The sequence below is a fragment of the Scyliorhinus canicula genome, chromosome 8 (assembly GCF_902713615.1).
Source record: "Scyliorhinus canicula chromosome 8, sScyCan1.1, whole genome shotgun sequence".
Lineage (NCBI taxonomy): Eukaryota > Metazoa > Chordata > Chondrichthyes > Carcharhiniformes > Scyliorhinidae > Scyliorhinus > Scyliorhinus canicula.
In genome coordinates, this window is record NC_052153.1 from 130,014,970 (window position 1) to 130,029,656 (window position 14,687).

General features: G+C 45.2%; 1 protein-coding gene across 4 annotated transcripts in view; it reads right to left on the bottom strand.

Annotated features, from left to right (window-relative positions):
* The window catches only part of arsk (arylsulfatase family, member K), an 84,933-nt gene that overhangs the window by 51,592 nt on the left and 18,654 nt on the right, over positions 1-14,687 (bottom strand). For all 4 annotated transcript variants that reach the window (XM_038805247.1, XM_038805248.1, XM_038805250.1 and 1 more), the window contains exon 3: positions 8,403-8,562. In XM_038805247.1, coding sequence (XP_038661175.1) covers positions 8,403-8,562 — 160 coding nt within the window. The remainder of the gene's footprint in view (positions 1-8,402; positions 8,563-14,687) is intronic.

The following is a 14,687-nucleotide window of genomic DNA, read 5'->3' on the forward strand; positions in this document are numbered from 1 at the left end:
AACTCTGGCGCGGGCCTAGCCCCTCAAGGTTAGGGCTTGGCCCCTAAAGGTGCGGAGACTTTCGCACCTTTGGGGCGGCCTGACGCCGGAGTGGTTCACGCCACACCATCCCACCAGGACACCACGCCCCGCCGGGTAGGGGAGAATCCCGTCCTAGATGTTCACTTGAGGGAAATAAACTTGCAGGGTTACACGCTTAGAGCTGGGGAATGAGACTGACTAGATTGCACTAGAGAGCTGGCATGGGCTCGATGGGCCAAACAGCCTCCTTCTGTTCCTTAATTGTTCTAGAATACAATGCATAAAAATAAACTGAAGACATTGCATGAAAACATAAAGTAGCACAACTTGCATTGAATCAAGACTTGATAAGGTGGAAATAAATCAGGGGCTGTCATTATGTCTTTCTGTTTACCTGCATGCTTACCCTATTTCCAGTTGTTCCAAAACAGCTACAAAGCTGACATTAAGGCAGCATTTGACAGTGTGACATCAACGCGTTCTAGAAAATAGTTATGGCTCAGCAATGATCCCTGTGGCAATCCGCTCATTACAAGTTAAACCTGAAAATGACCCATTTCTCCCAATTTGATTTTAATAAAAAAACCTGATGACCATTGTTGATTGTTGTCAAAACGCATCTGGTTCTAAAATGTCCTTCAGGGAATAACATTTTACCTGGTCTGGTCTACATGTTATTCCAGATTCATAGCAATGTGGTTGACTCTTAAATACTCTCTGAAAGGGGCAGCACGGTGGCCTAGTGGTTAGCACAACCGCCTCACGGCGCTGAGGTCCCAGGTTCGATCCCTGATCTGGGTCACTGTCCGTGTGGAGTTTGCACATTCTCCCCGTGTCTGCGTGGGTTTCGCCCCCACAACCCAAAAATGTGCAGAGTTAGGTGGATTGGCCACGCTAAATTGCCCCTTAATTGGAAAAAATAATTGGGTAATCTAAATTTAAAAAAAAAAAAAAAAATACTCTCTGAAATAGTCCAGCAGGCCACTCAGTTCAGGGCAATCAGAAACACCCAGATCCCCTGAACAAATTTTTAAAAAGTCCTCGTAAATGTGTCAGGCATGACAAAACGATGCTGACTCTGCCTGATCGTATTATGATTTTCTAAATATCCTGCTGTGCCTCTTTATGACTTACTGCTAATAAGAAAAAATGTGGAACAATTTCCACCTTCGTTGTCTATGGCTCATTACTGTTATATTCTGGCAGGGTAAAATCCATACAGTGCTGGAGGCCATTCGTCACATCGAGTCTCCACCGAACTTTCGAGAGAACACTCTACCCAGGTCCACTCCTCTATCCGCCCCGCCCTATCTTTGTAACCTAGCCTACACATTCCCGGACACTAAGTGGCAATTTAGCATGGCCAATCCACCTAACCCGCACATCATTTGGACTGTGGGAGAAAACCGGAGCGCCCAGAAAAAACCGATAGAGACACAGAGAGAACATGGATTGAACCCGGGTCCCTGGCACTGTGAGGCAGCAGTGCTAACCATTGTGCTGCCCTTGTGCCACATTTCTCTCAGAGGCAAGGCTCCCAAGCTTTTAGACAATAATCAAACAGAGGCAGCCTCACTGGCTCGGGTACATCCAAACAGTGGCAGACAGCTGCATAGTATGCTAAAAGGAGGATGCAGAGAAGCTGCAGAGGATACAGACAGGTTGGTGAATAAGCAAGAACATGGTAGATGGAGTAGAATGTGAGCAAGTGTAACACATCCATTTTAAAAGGAAAAGTAGAAAATCAGAATTTTTTTCTTTTAATGGTGAGTGACATTGGTATTCAGAGGGGTCTGGGTCTTTGTACATGGATCACAGGCAGTCACATACTGGTACAGGAAGCAAATTGTGTGCCAGCTTTTATTACAAGGCAAATGGAATACAAGAGTGAAGAAGTATTACCAAAATTATATAGGAACTTGTGATAGATCACAACTGGAGCAGTGTGTGCAGTTCTGGACACGATACCCAAGACTACATTGTTGTCTCAGACGGAATGCAACAAAGGTTCACTTGAGGTGTTTGTTCTATGAGGAGACATTGAGTAAACTATGCTACATTCCTGTAGTTTAGATAAAACCTTATCTCATTGAAACAAAAAAAATCATATGTGTCGCAGAGTAGATAATGTGATGTAATTTCCACTAGTTAGGGAGTCTGGAACTTAAGGCGCGATTTAATGAAAACGTTTCTCAGTGCGGTAGCGAGCAGGAACTGCCACAAGCTTCTCGACAGTTGACCCGGTGAGGTCGACACTGGTATCGAACGTTAATTGGGCCACTTAATAAGGCCCCATGGGCCTCACGCTGCAAATGATTGTCCCACTGACTAATTCGCCGGGACCGTGCCCACCAGCTATCTGCGAACAAGGGGGAGCAGCATTTAAACCAATCCTGCAGAGCAAATACCAGACAGTACGCAGCCATGCCACCGTGTAGACCAGCTCCATGATTCAGGGATGCCGACCTGGCCAAAATGTTGGCTGCGGTTGACTCCAGACAGGATGCCCTGTCCCCCGAGGGTCTCGGAGGGTCAGTGACAGGGCAGTCAGTGCTGCCTGGGACAAAGTGATAGTGGCCGACAACTCGGGCAGTGTCACCAGGAGGTCCAGCTGTGAGAAGATCAACAATTTCCACCGGGTCACATGAGTGATTTGGCACTGGCCCTGCCTGCCACTCCCACACCAATCAACCATGTGTCTGGCACGGTATCGCAGTGGTTAGCACTACTGCCCAAGGTGCTGAGGACCCAGGTTTGATCCCAGCCCTGGGTCAGTGTCCGTGTGGAGTTTGCACATTCTCCCTGTGTCTGCATGGGTTTCACCCCCACAACCCAAAGATGTGCAGGTTAGATGGATTGGCCATGCTAAAATTGCCCCTTAATTGGAAAAAATAATTGGGTACTTTAAATTTATTTTTAAAAAAGTATTGTGTCTCTGCATCGGTCACCGGCCTCCGTACTGGCATCATTAGCCAGGTCCTAAGCGGGTACCCCATATCACCTGAGAGCCAACCTGCGATCCAGGGTGGTCCTTGAGTAGGCTGGGAATCTCAGACTGGCCCAGGATGTAGCTGTTATGCACACTCCCTAGGAAGCGTGCACACACGTGCAAGATCCGGAGGCAGTGGTCAGACACAAGTTGAACATTCAGGGAGTGGAACACCTTCCTGTTGATGAAAGGCACTCCCTGATGCCCCAGAGCGCGCAAGGCGGCATGCCATCAATTACCCCCTGAACCTGGGGCATCCCGGCGATGGTGGTGAATCCTGATGCCCAGGCATCTTGTTGGGCTTGATGCTGGTCAAAGTTTATATAGGTGGTTGTCTGGGCAAACAGGACATCCATGACTTCATTGATGCACCTGTGGGCTGTAGCTTGAGAAATGCCACAGAGTCCCCGCTTGAGACCTGGAATGATCCTGAGGCATTAAAGTTCAGGGCTGCAATGAACTTGATGGCCACCGGGAGCCGGTATCCTCCACCGCCACATGGTGCAAAGTCCACAAGGTCATAGCACAGGTGTGGCACCGTTCCCTTGTTGAGGCCTCCTGCGGCACACGCAGTACGTCAAAGAACAAAGAAAAATACAGCACAGGAACAGGCCATCTGCCATCTTTCCGTCCAAGTCTCCAAACAATCTAAATCCTCAGTCAGTCTGACAGTCCTCATCGCTATCTGCAATTCCACCAACCTTTGTGTCATCCGCAAACTTACTAATCAGACCAGTTACATTTTCCTCATCTGCTCAAAAGACCAGTGATGCCCGTAACACCTTGGGCCGTCGCTGGCCTCTCCCTCTGGGTCTCTCCCAGGCCTGATGGGCGGCCTTGTCCTCAGGGTGTGAGGTGGGGGTCCTGCACATGGGCCGCTGACTTGAGTCTTTGTCGATGTTGATGTCCCTGCCTTCTCCCGCGTTTGGCCCCCTGGCTGGCCAGCAGTACCGCGAGGTCCAAGATATCATCCATCTCGTGGAATATATGCAAGGAATTGGAGAGGGTGAGAGACTGACAACCAGCGATGATTCCCACCCCGGTACTCTCCAGTTCCCCAAGGCCACCCCCCTGTCATATACCCTGCTATCCCTCAGGGTGCCATCTAACCTGCCCTGCACATGCACTCTTGGCCACAGCACGGGCCCCTGGGCATCAGACCACAGACCCTGTGCCCCAGACACCCACTGGTAATGTTACCTGGTCTGGGCGCTTGTTCCGTCACCAGTCGCGGGAATGTCTCCAGTGCTGAGGTTCAGCCCCTGGGTGTTTGGATGTTGGATGCTGCGTCGGTGGTGTTGAGGCCTCCAGTGTTCAGGCAAATTGTCCAGGCCTCATGGTATGATTGGGAAGCTAGGCGATAACTCTCACCCGTGATATGGCATGCCTACCCACGGAAATCCACTGGAGTGCTCAATTTACTGATTGGCAATTTCTCCTCCCACCACCCCTCCTCCCCTCCCGGTCACTGGAGCAGCAACCCCAGTGCCCCTAGGTTCACTGCCCGGGATCAAAGATGGCTACTCACCTCCTCGGATCCCCACAGCAGTCATTCTGACAGCTTGATGTTTTTTAAAAGATGTACTAATTAGTATCTACGTAACTTGCTGTGGAGGCGGTTAGGTTACAGGGGGTGTGCCCCGTTAATGGTTATGGAGATTGGTTTTGATTGGTGATTATGGCTTTCTTGCCACAATGTCATGGGACTTGGTTCTCACCAATGGGGACGGGCCTGTTAGATGCCAAACTGCTAGGCGTGGTTCCCAATTTTGGCCTCTCCCGCCATCCAAAGTGTAAGAGTGTGACGCCATCGTTAAATCGAGCCCTAGGTGTCTCAGCATTAGGAATTGGCCATTTAGGACTGAGGTGAAATTTGTTCACTCAAAAGGTTTGTGAATGTTTGCAATTCATTCCCTCAATGAACTCTGAATGCGCGTTCTTCAAAGTATATTCAAGACGGAGATCAAATTTCTCAATACCAAGATAATTAAGGTGCATTGGAAGTGAGAAGGTGAAATTGTGATTTAGATCAGTGAGATCTAATTGAATGGTGGTGCTGGATTAATGGACTCTGCAGAAATGAACTAAGTGGTGGCCAGACTCATACAATCACTGGGGAGGCTGCACATCTTATTCCTTAGTTAGATTTTTGATTCGCAAAGGAATCAAGGCATATGGGGACAGGCAGGAAAGTGGATTTAAGGCCACAATCAGATCCCATGATCTTATTGAATGAAAGAGCAGGCATGAGGAGCCAAATGGTTTCTATTTCTTATGTTCTTATTTCTATATGATGAATTCAATTTTATTTGAAAAGTTTCACCACATGGGAGGGTCATTTTCTCCTACTGCCTAATGGAGATCTCTCAACAAGCTGCACAATGTTTGAACTTTGACCCTCAAGGAAAGACTGTGGGGTGTGATTCAACAAAAACATTTCTCAGTTCATTTGTGGTGCGTTCTTCAGTGAGTTCCTCAACGCTATCCAATGGCGCATAGTCACTTTTGGAGCCTTGGAGAGTTTCTCACACTTAAGAATTTGTTTCAGCACTGGGGAGCTGAATGCAAGACATAGGCCGCCATTTTGAAAGGGTGCCTTTCAACAATTTTAGAGGGGGGTCCTTTAAAATATTAGCTAAAATTATTCTTGAAAATTACTGAATTTGTAGAAATATGAGAACCCTATAATCGTTTAAATACTGTCCATGGGTGTCTCAAATGTTACGAATAATGCACTACAGGTTCTGATATGGAAGATACATTCGACAAGATTGAAACAATGTCGTAGCGGAGACCAGACGTGACGTAAGGAGTTTGAACGTGGGACAAAAGTCATGGGACAGTTAATTAATTTGGAGTCACTGATTAATGTCTAATTAACCAATCGCCTGTTAAGTTACTGACTCTTTCCTGAATGAATCAAGGGGATCTTAGCGGAGAATTAGAACCAATGAAACTAAGTAAGGGGCTAAACCCAGATAAGGATTCCCTTAAGAATGTGATCTGTCTAACTGATTAAGAGAGAAAATTATAGCTTTCGGGGAATAAATATTTCAACAAAGGCGTTTGTTGAAATGACTTTTACTTTTGTAAATCTGAAGTCACTTTTATCTTGAAGTTTTTGTTTCTACTTGTTGGTGCTTCAAGGGCATTTCAAGAGACACGGAAGAAGCCTTATCCAGTTAATTTTGTGTGAATGTACCAAAATATGTTTTTAAGAAATAAACTTTGCTTGCATTCATTCAACCGGATTGACTTATCTATGAGCATGAGATAAGACAAATCTTACTGTGCCCCAATCTCTAAGTGAGCTTGTGCGTCCCCCACACTCCCTACCCATGGGAAATATCAACCCTCACACTCATGGGCACTACCCCATAACTCCAAGTGAAAATACCCTGCTATGGGGTCTCTGGGGGCCCGCCCACTTGCAGCACACTCCCATTCCAGGATCCTAACCCGTCACTCCCTACAACCTCCTGGAGGCCCCTACATACCTGCCCCCCCTCTCCTTTCATGGGCATGACCTTCCCTTGGGCCTGGACTCCTGGCACCCTTGTAATGCCATCCAGACAGTGCTCCTGCCAGCTTGGCAGTGCCACCCAGGCACCTTGGCAGCACCAGGGTGGTAGTGCCAAGGTGCGAGATGGGCAGTGTCAAGGTGCCCATGTTTCAGGAATGACCCTGACCACCCAGGAGACCCCCTGGTGCCGCCCCGCCTTGTACATGTTCTTGTGGGCCAGCATTGGTCGGAGCCCGACTACAGCCTCCCTGGGGAGGCCGGAGAATCGAGGGAGGGTGGTGCATCCCGGCTAAATAGACCTTAAGTAGGTTTGTGACCCAATCTAGCGAGTACCGTTTGGTCCCGCACCTTTTGGGCAGAGTTCTGATTCCGGCACATCGCGGAACTTGGTTGTATCCCGTGAGGTGCAGAGGCTGCCGGGAGGCTCCACCTGGATTCTCCGGCTGCGCTGTGCTCTCATATGAGCGCAACACGGCCAGAGAATCGTGCCCTGTAAGTTTGTTTAAGATGCCATTTTTATTCATAAATTTCTGAGTTACCTTAGTGACGTGGTCTTTGCAGGTAAGTGTACTCCAAGACTTAGGCTCACATGTCAGCCCCCTAAACACACACACAGAATCGTGGGCCTCCACCTGTGTTCCAACACTCATATACTTCCACTAAGCCTCAATCCTCCCATCAGCAATCATTAGTGATCCTTGGCTGCTGTCCTCTGCTATTGTTTTTTTTTTGCTCAACAGCTGAGGTGGAGGCTGCTGGATAAGAAACAGAAGAGGAAAACGATCATGAGATTCTGCTGTTAATATTGGCCGGGGCTCCAAAACCCTGGATTTACAGGATTCCCGTCCAACTACTGATCTCTGCCACTTTCTCCCAGACTTCTCATAAATATCAATGCCAAGTGCCTGCAATTCTGAGGGCCAAAATCTGGAGGTGTTTGGTGCACAATATTATACTGGGATTTGAAAACTTGAATTTAAGACTTCAGAGTCAATTTTAACCCCTGGTAGACTTCAAATAAGGCGAGGGGACGCAGGAAGTGGAGAAAGAGCTAGGTTTATGGGGCTCAGAGAGTAGATGAAAAGAGGTAGATGGACATGAGTCGAAGAACAGGCAGTTAGAGACCACCCAGAGCCAAAATCATGGGAAGATTTAGGAGCAAGCAGGCAAGTCTAGGGCAGGGCTTTCAGGACATTCTCACAGGAGCAAAGGTGAAGAGTGGGGATGGGAGTGAAAGGTTGAAAAACGACAATGGCACCAGAGGGAGGGAAGCCCCAAAGGGCTGCTTCATTCTTTCCAAATAGCTGTCAACCTGCCTTCACCTGATGGGTTAGCATATTCCCTGTTAAGACCAGGATTCTAATTGTAATTGGGAACTGCTAACATAGTGAGACCTTCATTTTTCTTTTCTTCATTGATAGAATATGCGTTGTTGGAAAAGTCAACATTTATTGTCCAACTCTAATTCCCGAGAGAAACTGCTGGAGGGCTACCTTCTTAAGCCACTGAAATTCATAAGGTATAGGTGCATCCATTTGCAAGGGAGGGTGATGATGCACTTTCACAGATTTAACAAGGTTGTCCTACAGAAAATACATTATCCAAAAACATCTTATGCCGTGCACACTTTTGTAGAAATCTCCATCTTCTATATTTTAAAGATGTATCCTCTTTGCAGTTTTTACACAAATGGAACTATGAATTCAAGTATGATTTAATAGCTACACCATCATGGGAGGGGCAAGTACAGCTCATTGTAACCTACATATTTTGCTTCTTTTGGCAACAAAAACACTTGATTCCAAAGGAAAGATAACCTAATATTCCTTCCCCAAATAGAAGGTGGATTTAAAAAAAAATGTCTCCTACCTTACTGAGTGATGTCCCGAAGTATAATCAGTTTTTCCAAGCACTTTTGTGTAATAGCCATGCTTTTGCAGGATTTTCATCCAGGTTGGGTAGTCATGATTCAGGCACTTGTAATTATTCCAGGATTCCGTTAAATGAACAAAGCGACCACTCCATAAGGCTAAAAAATTAAAAAGAAGCTGCTCTCAATATCACAGATTTAATAAATTTACCATTATTAAAAACTGGATATTGAATAAAGTTATGGATGTAGGTTCAGCAGATATAAAATAATTTACAGAGTTAGATTCCAATTATCTTAAATTTGTGTCCACTGATTATTGACCCTTCTGCCAGTGGAAACTATGGGCACAACTATGGGCGCAATTTAATGGGACAGAGTTAACAGAGTCCCATTTTGGGAACGTTTAGCGGGGCGTTTCTGACGCCACTATTTAACGGGACTTGGTTGTTTTTTTTAAGCCTTGGCTCCATCGAGGCCGCGCTTACCTCATTTCCTGAACTGACAAGCTTAGCTCCATAGTACAGGAAGCGTGTTTGTGGATTGGGGCGCCATTTTTAAATGGAAGGATGAAGCTTGAATGCATGTGGTGATGCAAGGGAGAGGAGCATTGACAGGATAGATCGAAACCCTGGAGTTGGATCTTTGGTGAAGGCATCTGAATGGAAGGATCATTTGAAGAGGAGGTTTCAAGCTGCGTTCTTTAAGAGCGGAGATTGAAAATTGTGATGAAATATAGGAATTTCAAATATATTCTATTAAATGTACTTGGTGTAAGGGTTAAAAGCCTGGGATAGTATGTGATGGCTACAGTCATGTTTTTACATATCCTGGTTTGAAAGATAGCTAGGCTTTTTGGAAAGGGAAGTGCAATTAAGACATCGTAAACATTTGGGCGGATGGACTTTTATTTAGATTATGAGGGTTCCCTGGGGAGTAGATAATTAGACACAGTTTTCAGCTTAGTAAGATGCTGTACTTAATGATTGATTTATTGAATGTGTCACATATGTGGAGATACAGTGAAAAGTATTGTTATGCATATAGTCCAGACAGATTCCATAAATGAAAAAAAAAATAGGACATACATAAATATACAATGTAAATACATAGACACAGGCATTGGGTGAAGCATACGGAGTGTAGTACTACTCAGTAGAGAACATGTGTGAAGACATCAGTTCAGTCCATAAGAGGGTCATTCAGGAGTCTGGTAACTGCGGAGAAGAAGCTGTTTTTGAATTTTTAGTGTGCGTGTTCTCAGATTTTTGTATCTCCTGCCTGATGGAAGAGGTTGGAAGAGAGAATAACCTGGGTGGGGGAGGGTCTTTGATTATGCTCCCCATTTTCTCAAGGCAGCGGGAGGTGTAGACAGAGTCAATGGATGGGAGGCAGTTTCGCGTGATGGACTGAGCTGCGTTCACTACTCTTGTAGTGGGGCGACACGGTAGCACAGTGATTAGCACTGTTGCTTCACAGCACCAGGAACCCGGGTTTAGAACGGCGCGTTCTTCCACTGTCTGCGTGGGTTTCCTCTGGGTGCTCCGGTTTCCTCCCACAAGTCCTGAAAGACGTGCTTGTTAGGTGAATTGGACATTCTGAATTCTCCCTCAGTGTACCCGAACGGCGGAGTGTGGCGACTAGGGGATTTTCACAATAACTTCATTGCAGTGTTAATGCAAGCCTACTTGTGACACTAATAAAGATTATAATTATGGTCTTGGGCCGAGCAGTTGCCATACCAGGCTGTGATGCAGCTAGATAGGATGCTTTCTATGGTGCAACTGTAAAAATTAGTAAGTCATTGTGGACATGCTGAATTTCCTTTTTTTTCCTGAAGTCGTATAGGTGCTGGTGTGCTTTCTTGGTCGTAGCATTGAATTGGGTGGACCAGGACAGAATTTGAAGCTGTCAACCATCTCCACCTCAGCACCATTGATGTAGACAGGGATGTGTGCGATACTTCATTTCCTGAAGTCAATGACCAGCTCCTTAGTTTTGCTGATGTTCAGGGGGAGATTGATGTTGGAACACCACGCCACTAGGTATTCTATCTCCCTCCTGTACTCTGACTCATCATTCTTCGAGATCCGACCCACCACGTTCGTGTCATCAGCAAACTTGCAGATGGAGTTGGAGCCAAATTTTGCCACACAGATGTGTGTATAGAGAATATAGTAGGGAGCTAAGAATGCAGTTTTGCGTGGACCCAGTATTGTGGACTATCATGGAGGAGGTGTTGTTGTTTATCCTTACTAATGGGAGAAGCCAGGGGCTGAAGCAGTCAGGTGTTCAGATTCAGGGTTTTCATTTTTGGCTGGAAGGTGAGCCGAGCAGTTTTCTGAAGAAATGCAGCCAGAGATTCTGCATTATTCTGACAGGGTGTCAGGTCTCTTTCTTTCAAGCAGTTTCAAAAGATCTCTCTTTCTCAAAGTGGAGTATCTAATTCATCTCTGCACAGCAAACATTCCTGAGTACTGAGTGTAATTAAAAGTGGATTGGGATCCAAGATGGTTTTGTTGTTTTGAGTGTTAATACAGTTAGCAGTTAAGGGTTTTTGTGTCACTGTATTGCTTAGCATTGTTTAAGAGGCATTTGTAAGTTATTTTCTCATGTTATGTTAAAGACATAATGTTAATACCGTGTTAGTAATAAAGCTTGTTTTAATATACCATAACCCTATTTTGCGTGAAATCACACCTGGAGCGAGGTATACTTTCCTCAATCTTACAAAATTAAAACAAAATATTGGGGTTTCTATCCAGTATTCGAGCCACTGTTGGGATCTGGTCCAGGATCGTAATAAAATCCAAGTTCAAAGACAGAACTCCTACAATGCCAATTAGCTCACAGTGTGACAAGTGTCGGGGTGGGGGGGAAAGAGTTGATGAGATATCCAAAGAAGTTGTTAGGGTGGCATGTCCCCAAGGAGAAATCAGCAGGACACCATGCCAATCTTAACTCCAGGTCCCATTTATACAATGAAGGACAGTTTGTTTCTCACCCCATTAGGAATGAGGTCAGAGCCAGCGGATTGGATTTTTAAAAAAATCAGGATTCTGGGGACCCAGTGGAAAGTTAGTTCTGGGGTGGCTTTGGCAGGCTATATCAGCTCATGTTAACAACCCTACTAGATTATCCAAGTGTCTCTCAGAATATTCAGGATCCTTGAGCTCTTAAATTCCACTCCAACAAAAATTTAGTTGGCTGATGTCACCCAGCCTGTCTCTCACTTATCAGCATCATGGAGAGCTGGCTCCTCCTGCTTGAGGTGACTGAACATCTGCCCACACACCACCTCAACCAGCACCATGGGAGAGCTGGCTCCTGCTTGAGGTGACCGAATACCTGGCCAGCTGGTGGGGGAGGCAGGGAAGAGACAAGAACGGGGTCATGTCATGAGCAATTGAATGGAGAGAACACTTATGCAACATTAACTCAAGGGCATGCCCATAGTCACTAACAATTGATTCACTTCATTTGATTCAATGCTGCTTCACAGTTCCATGGACCCGGTGACTGTCTGTGTGGAGTTTGCACTTTCTCCCCATTTCTCCGGGTGCCCCTTAGTGTCCAAAAGGTTGGATGGGGTTACTGGATTACAGGGATAGGGTAGAGGTATGGGCTTAAGTAGGGCGCCCTTTCCAAGGGCCGGTGCTACTCGATGGGCCGAATGGCCTCCCTCTGCACTGTAAATTTTATGATTCTATGTCTGCACATTGTCACTTCTGGAGATAGTCATCGAAGTACCATCCCTTAGTAAAATTATCTAAAAACTGGGCCAGCTTTCACATGTGTATGGATGACACAATACCACCACCAACTAATAGTACTTTCAATAGAGTAAAATGGCCCAAGATGTTTCACAGGAATATTACAGATGTGTAAATTAGTAGTGATGCAGCAAATGTGATTGGAAGCTCATCTCACACATGATGCCAATATTATGAACTGTCTGGTCCACATTCAAACTGTTGTATAGAAAGTGGCAATGGAATGGCTTGTGGCAATGACAAATGACAATGCCTCTATCTTCCCAATGCTCAGTTGGAGGAATTTTTTCTAACCAAACACTGGATGCTGAACAAGCAGGCTAATAATTTAGCAATGGGTTAGGTCTTAAGAGATGTAGTGGTGAGGTAGAGGTGGTTGTTAATATACATGCGGAACCTGACATTGTTGTTTCAGATGTCGCCGTCAACAGATAGAATATAGCCGATAAATAGCACAATAAAAATAAAGGTAACTACAAAGGCATGAGAGAGGAGCTGGTCACAGTAGATTGGAAGGGGAGCCTAGCAGAGAAGACAGTGGAACAGCAATGGCAGGAACATTTGAGGGTTATTTGGGAGTGTACCATTAAGAAATGGGTGTTTATCAAATAGCTGCAGTGATGCCATGTGTGGGTGGAGCTGGGTTATGTCTCTGGCTTTTACTTTTGTTTTGAGCTGGAAGTTGTTTGTGGCTTTGTGTTTTCCTTTCATTTTAGACGATTGAGAGCTAAATTCAGAAAAGGTTCATTTTGTCTTTCTCTCTGTTTGTTAAAAGGTATCCCGATCACTTGATAATTTAAAAGTGAGAATTGTCTTGTGTAAAGAATTCATACCTACTGCTTTGTTAAAAAGGGTGTTTGGCTTATGGATGTTGTTCAAAAAGTTATTAAGGGTTACATATAGAGTACTGTATCTGTGTGGGGGGGGGGGGTAGTTGTGTTGGTAGTTGATAAAATGTTTACTGTGTGTTTATAAAATGCTAACTGAATTCATAGAATAAACATTGTTTTGTTTAAAAATACTTAAGGCCTCTGTTGCATAACGCCTGGACAGTAGACCTCTGTGCTCCTCATAAACAAAATCTATTAAACATTGCAGGTCAGGTAAACTCCATGATATACTTTGGAGTTTTCTAAACTCTGGCCCATAACAGGCACAATGGAAATTCATACCAAGGAGGAGGAAACATGCTTAAGGGGAGGACAAGGCATCCATGGCTGACAAGGGAAGTATAGGACAGCATAAAAGCAAAAGAAAAAGCACACAAGGTGACGAGGATTAGTGGGAAGCCAGAGGATTGGGAAGCCTTTAAAAGCAAGCAGAGGACAACTAAAAATGCAATAAGGGGGAAGAAGATGAAGGAGGAGTGAAAGCTAGCTAGTAATATAAAAGATGATGGGAAGAGGTTTTTTCAGTGTATAATAATAATAATCTTTATTAGTGTCACAAGTAGGTTTATATTAACACCGTAATGAAGTTACTGTGAAAATCCTCTAGTCACCTCACTACACCATCTGTTCGGGTAAAAAAGGTGAAAGAGGAAAGAATAAATATTGGACCACTGAAAAATTAGGCTGGAGAAATAGTAATAGGAAACAAAGAAATGGCAGAGAAAGTGAAAATCGCTTATTGTCACAAGTAGGCTTCAATGAAGTTACTGTGAAAAGCCCCTAGTCGCCACATTCCGGCGCCTGTTCGGGGAGGCTGGTATGGGAATTGAACCGTGCTGCTGGCCTGCCTTGGTCTGCTTTAAAAGCCAGCGATTTAGCCCAGTGTGCTAATCCAGCCCCTATAATGATAATCTTTATTGTCACAAGTATGAAGTTACTGTGAAAAGCCACTAGTCGCCACATTCCAGTGCCTGTTTGGGTAAGCTGGTATGGGAATTGAACCCGCGCTGCTGGCCTTGTTCCGCATTACAAACCAGCTGTCTAGCCCACTGAGCTAAACAAGTAACTGAATAGTTACTTTGCATCAGTCTTGGACACCAGAACTTCAGGAGAATCAGGGGGCAGAGGTGCGTGTAGTGGTCATCACCAAGGAGAAGGTTCTGATGAAACTGAAAAATCTGACGGTGGATAAATCACCTAGACCGGATGGACTACACCGCAGGGTTCTAAAGGAGATAGCGGAGGAAATTGTGGAGGCATTGGTTGTGATCTTACAGGAATCACTGGAGACAAGGAGGGTCCCAGAGGACTAGAAAATGGCTATTGTAACACCCTTGTTTAAGAAGGGAGGGAGGCAAAATATGGGAAATTATAGGCCGGTTAGCCTGACTTTGGTTATTGGTTAGATTTGAGAGTTCATTATTAAAGATGAGATTGTGGAGCACTTGAAGAGCACGATAAAATAAAACTGAGGCAGCACAGCTTAGTCAAGAAGAGGTCAAATCTGTTAGAATTCTTTGAGGACTGAACAAGAAAGGAGGACCAGCGGACATGATCTATTTAGATTTCCAGAAAGCCTTTGAGGACTGAACAAGAAAGGAGGATCAGTGGACATGATCTA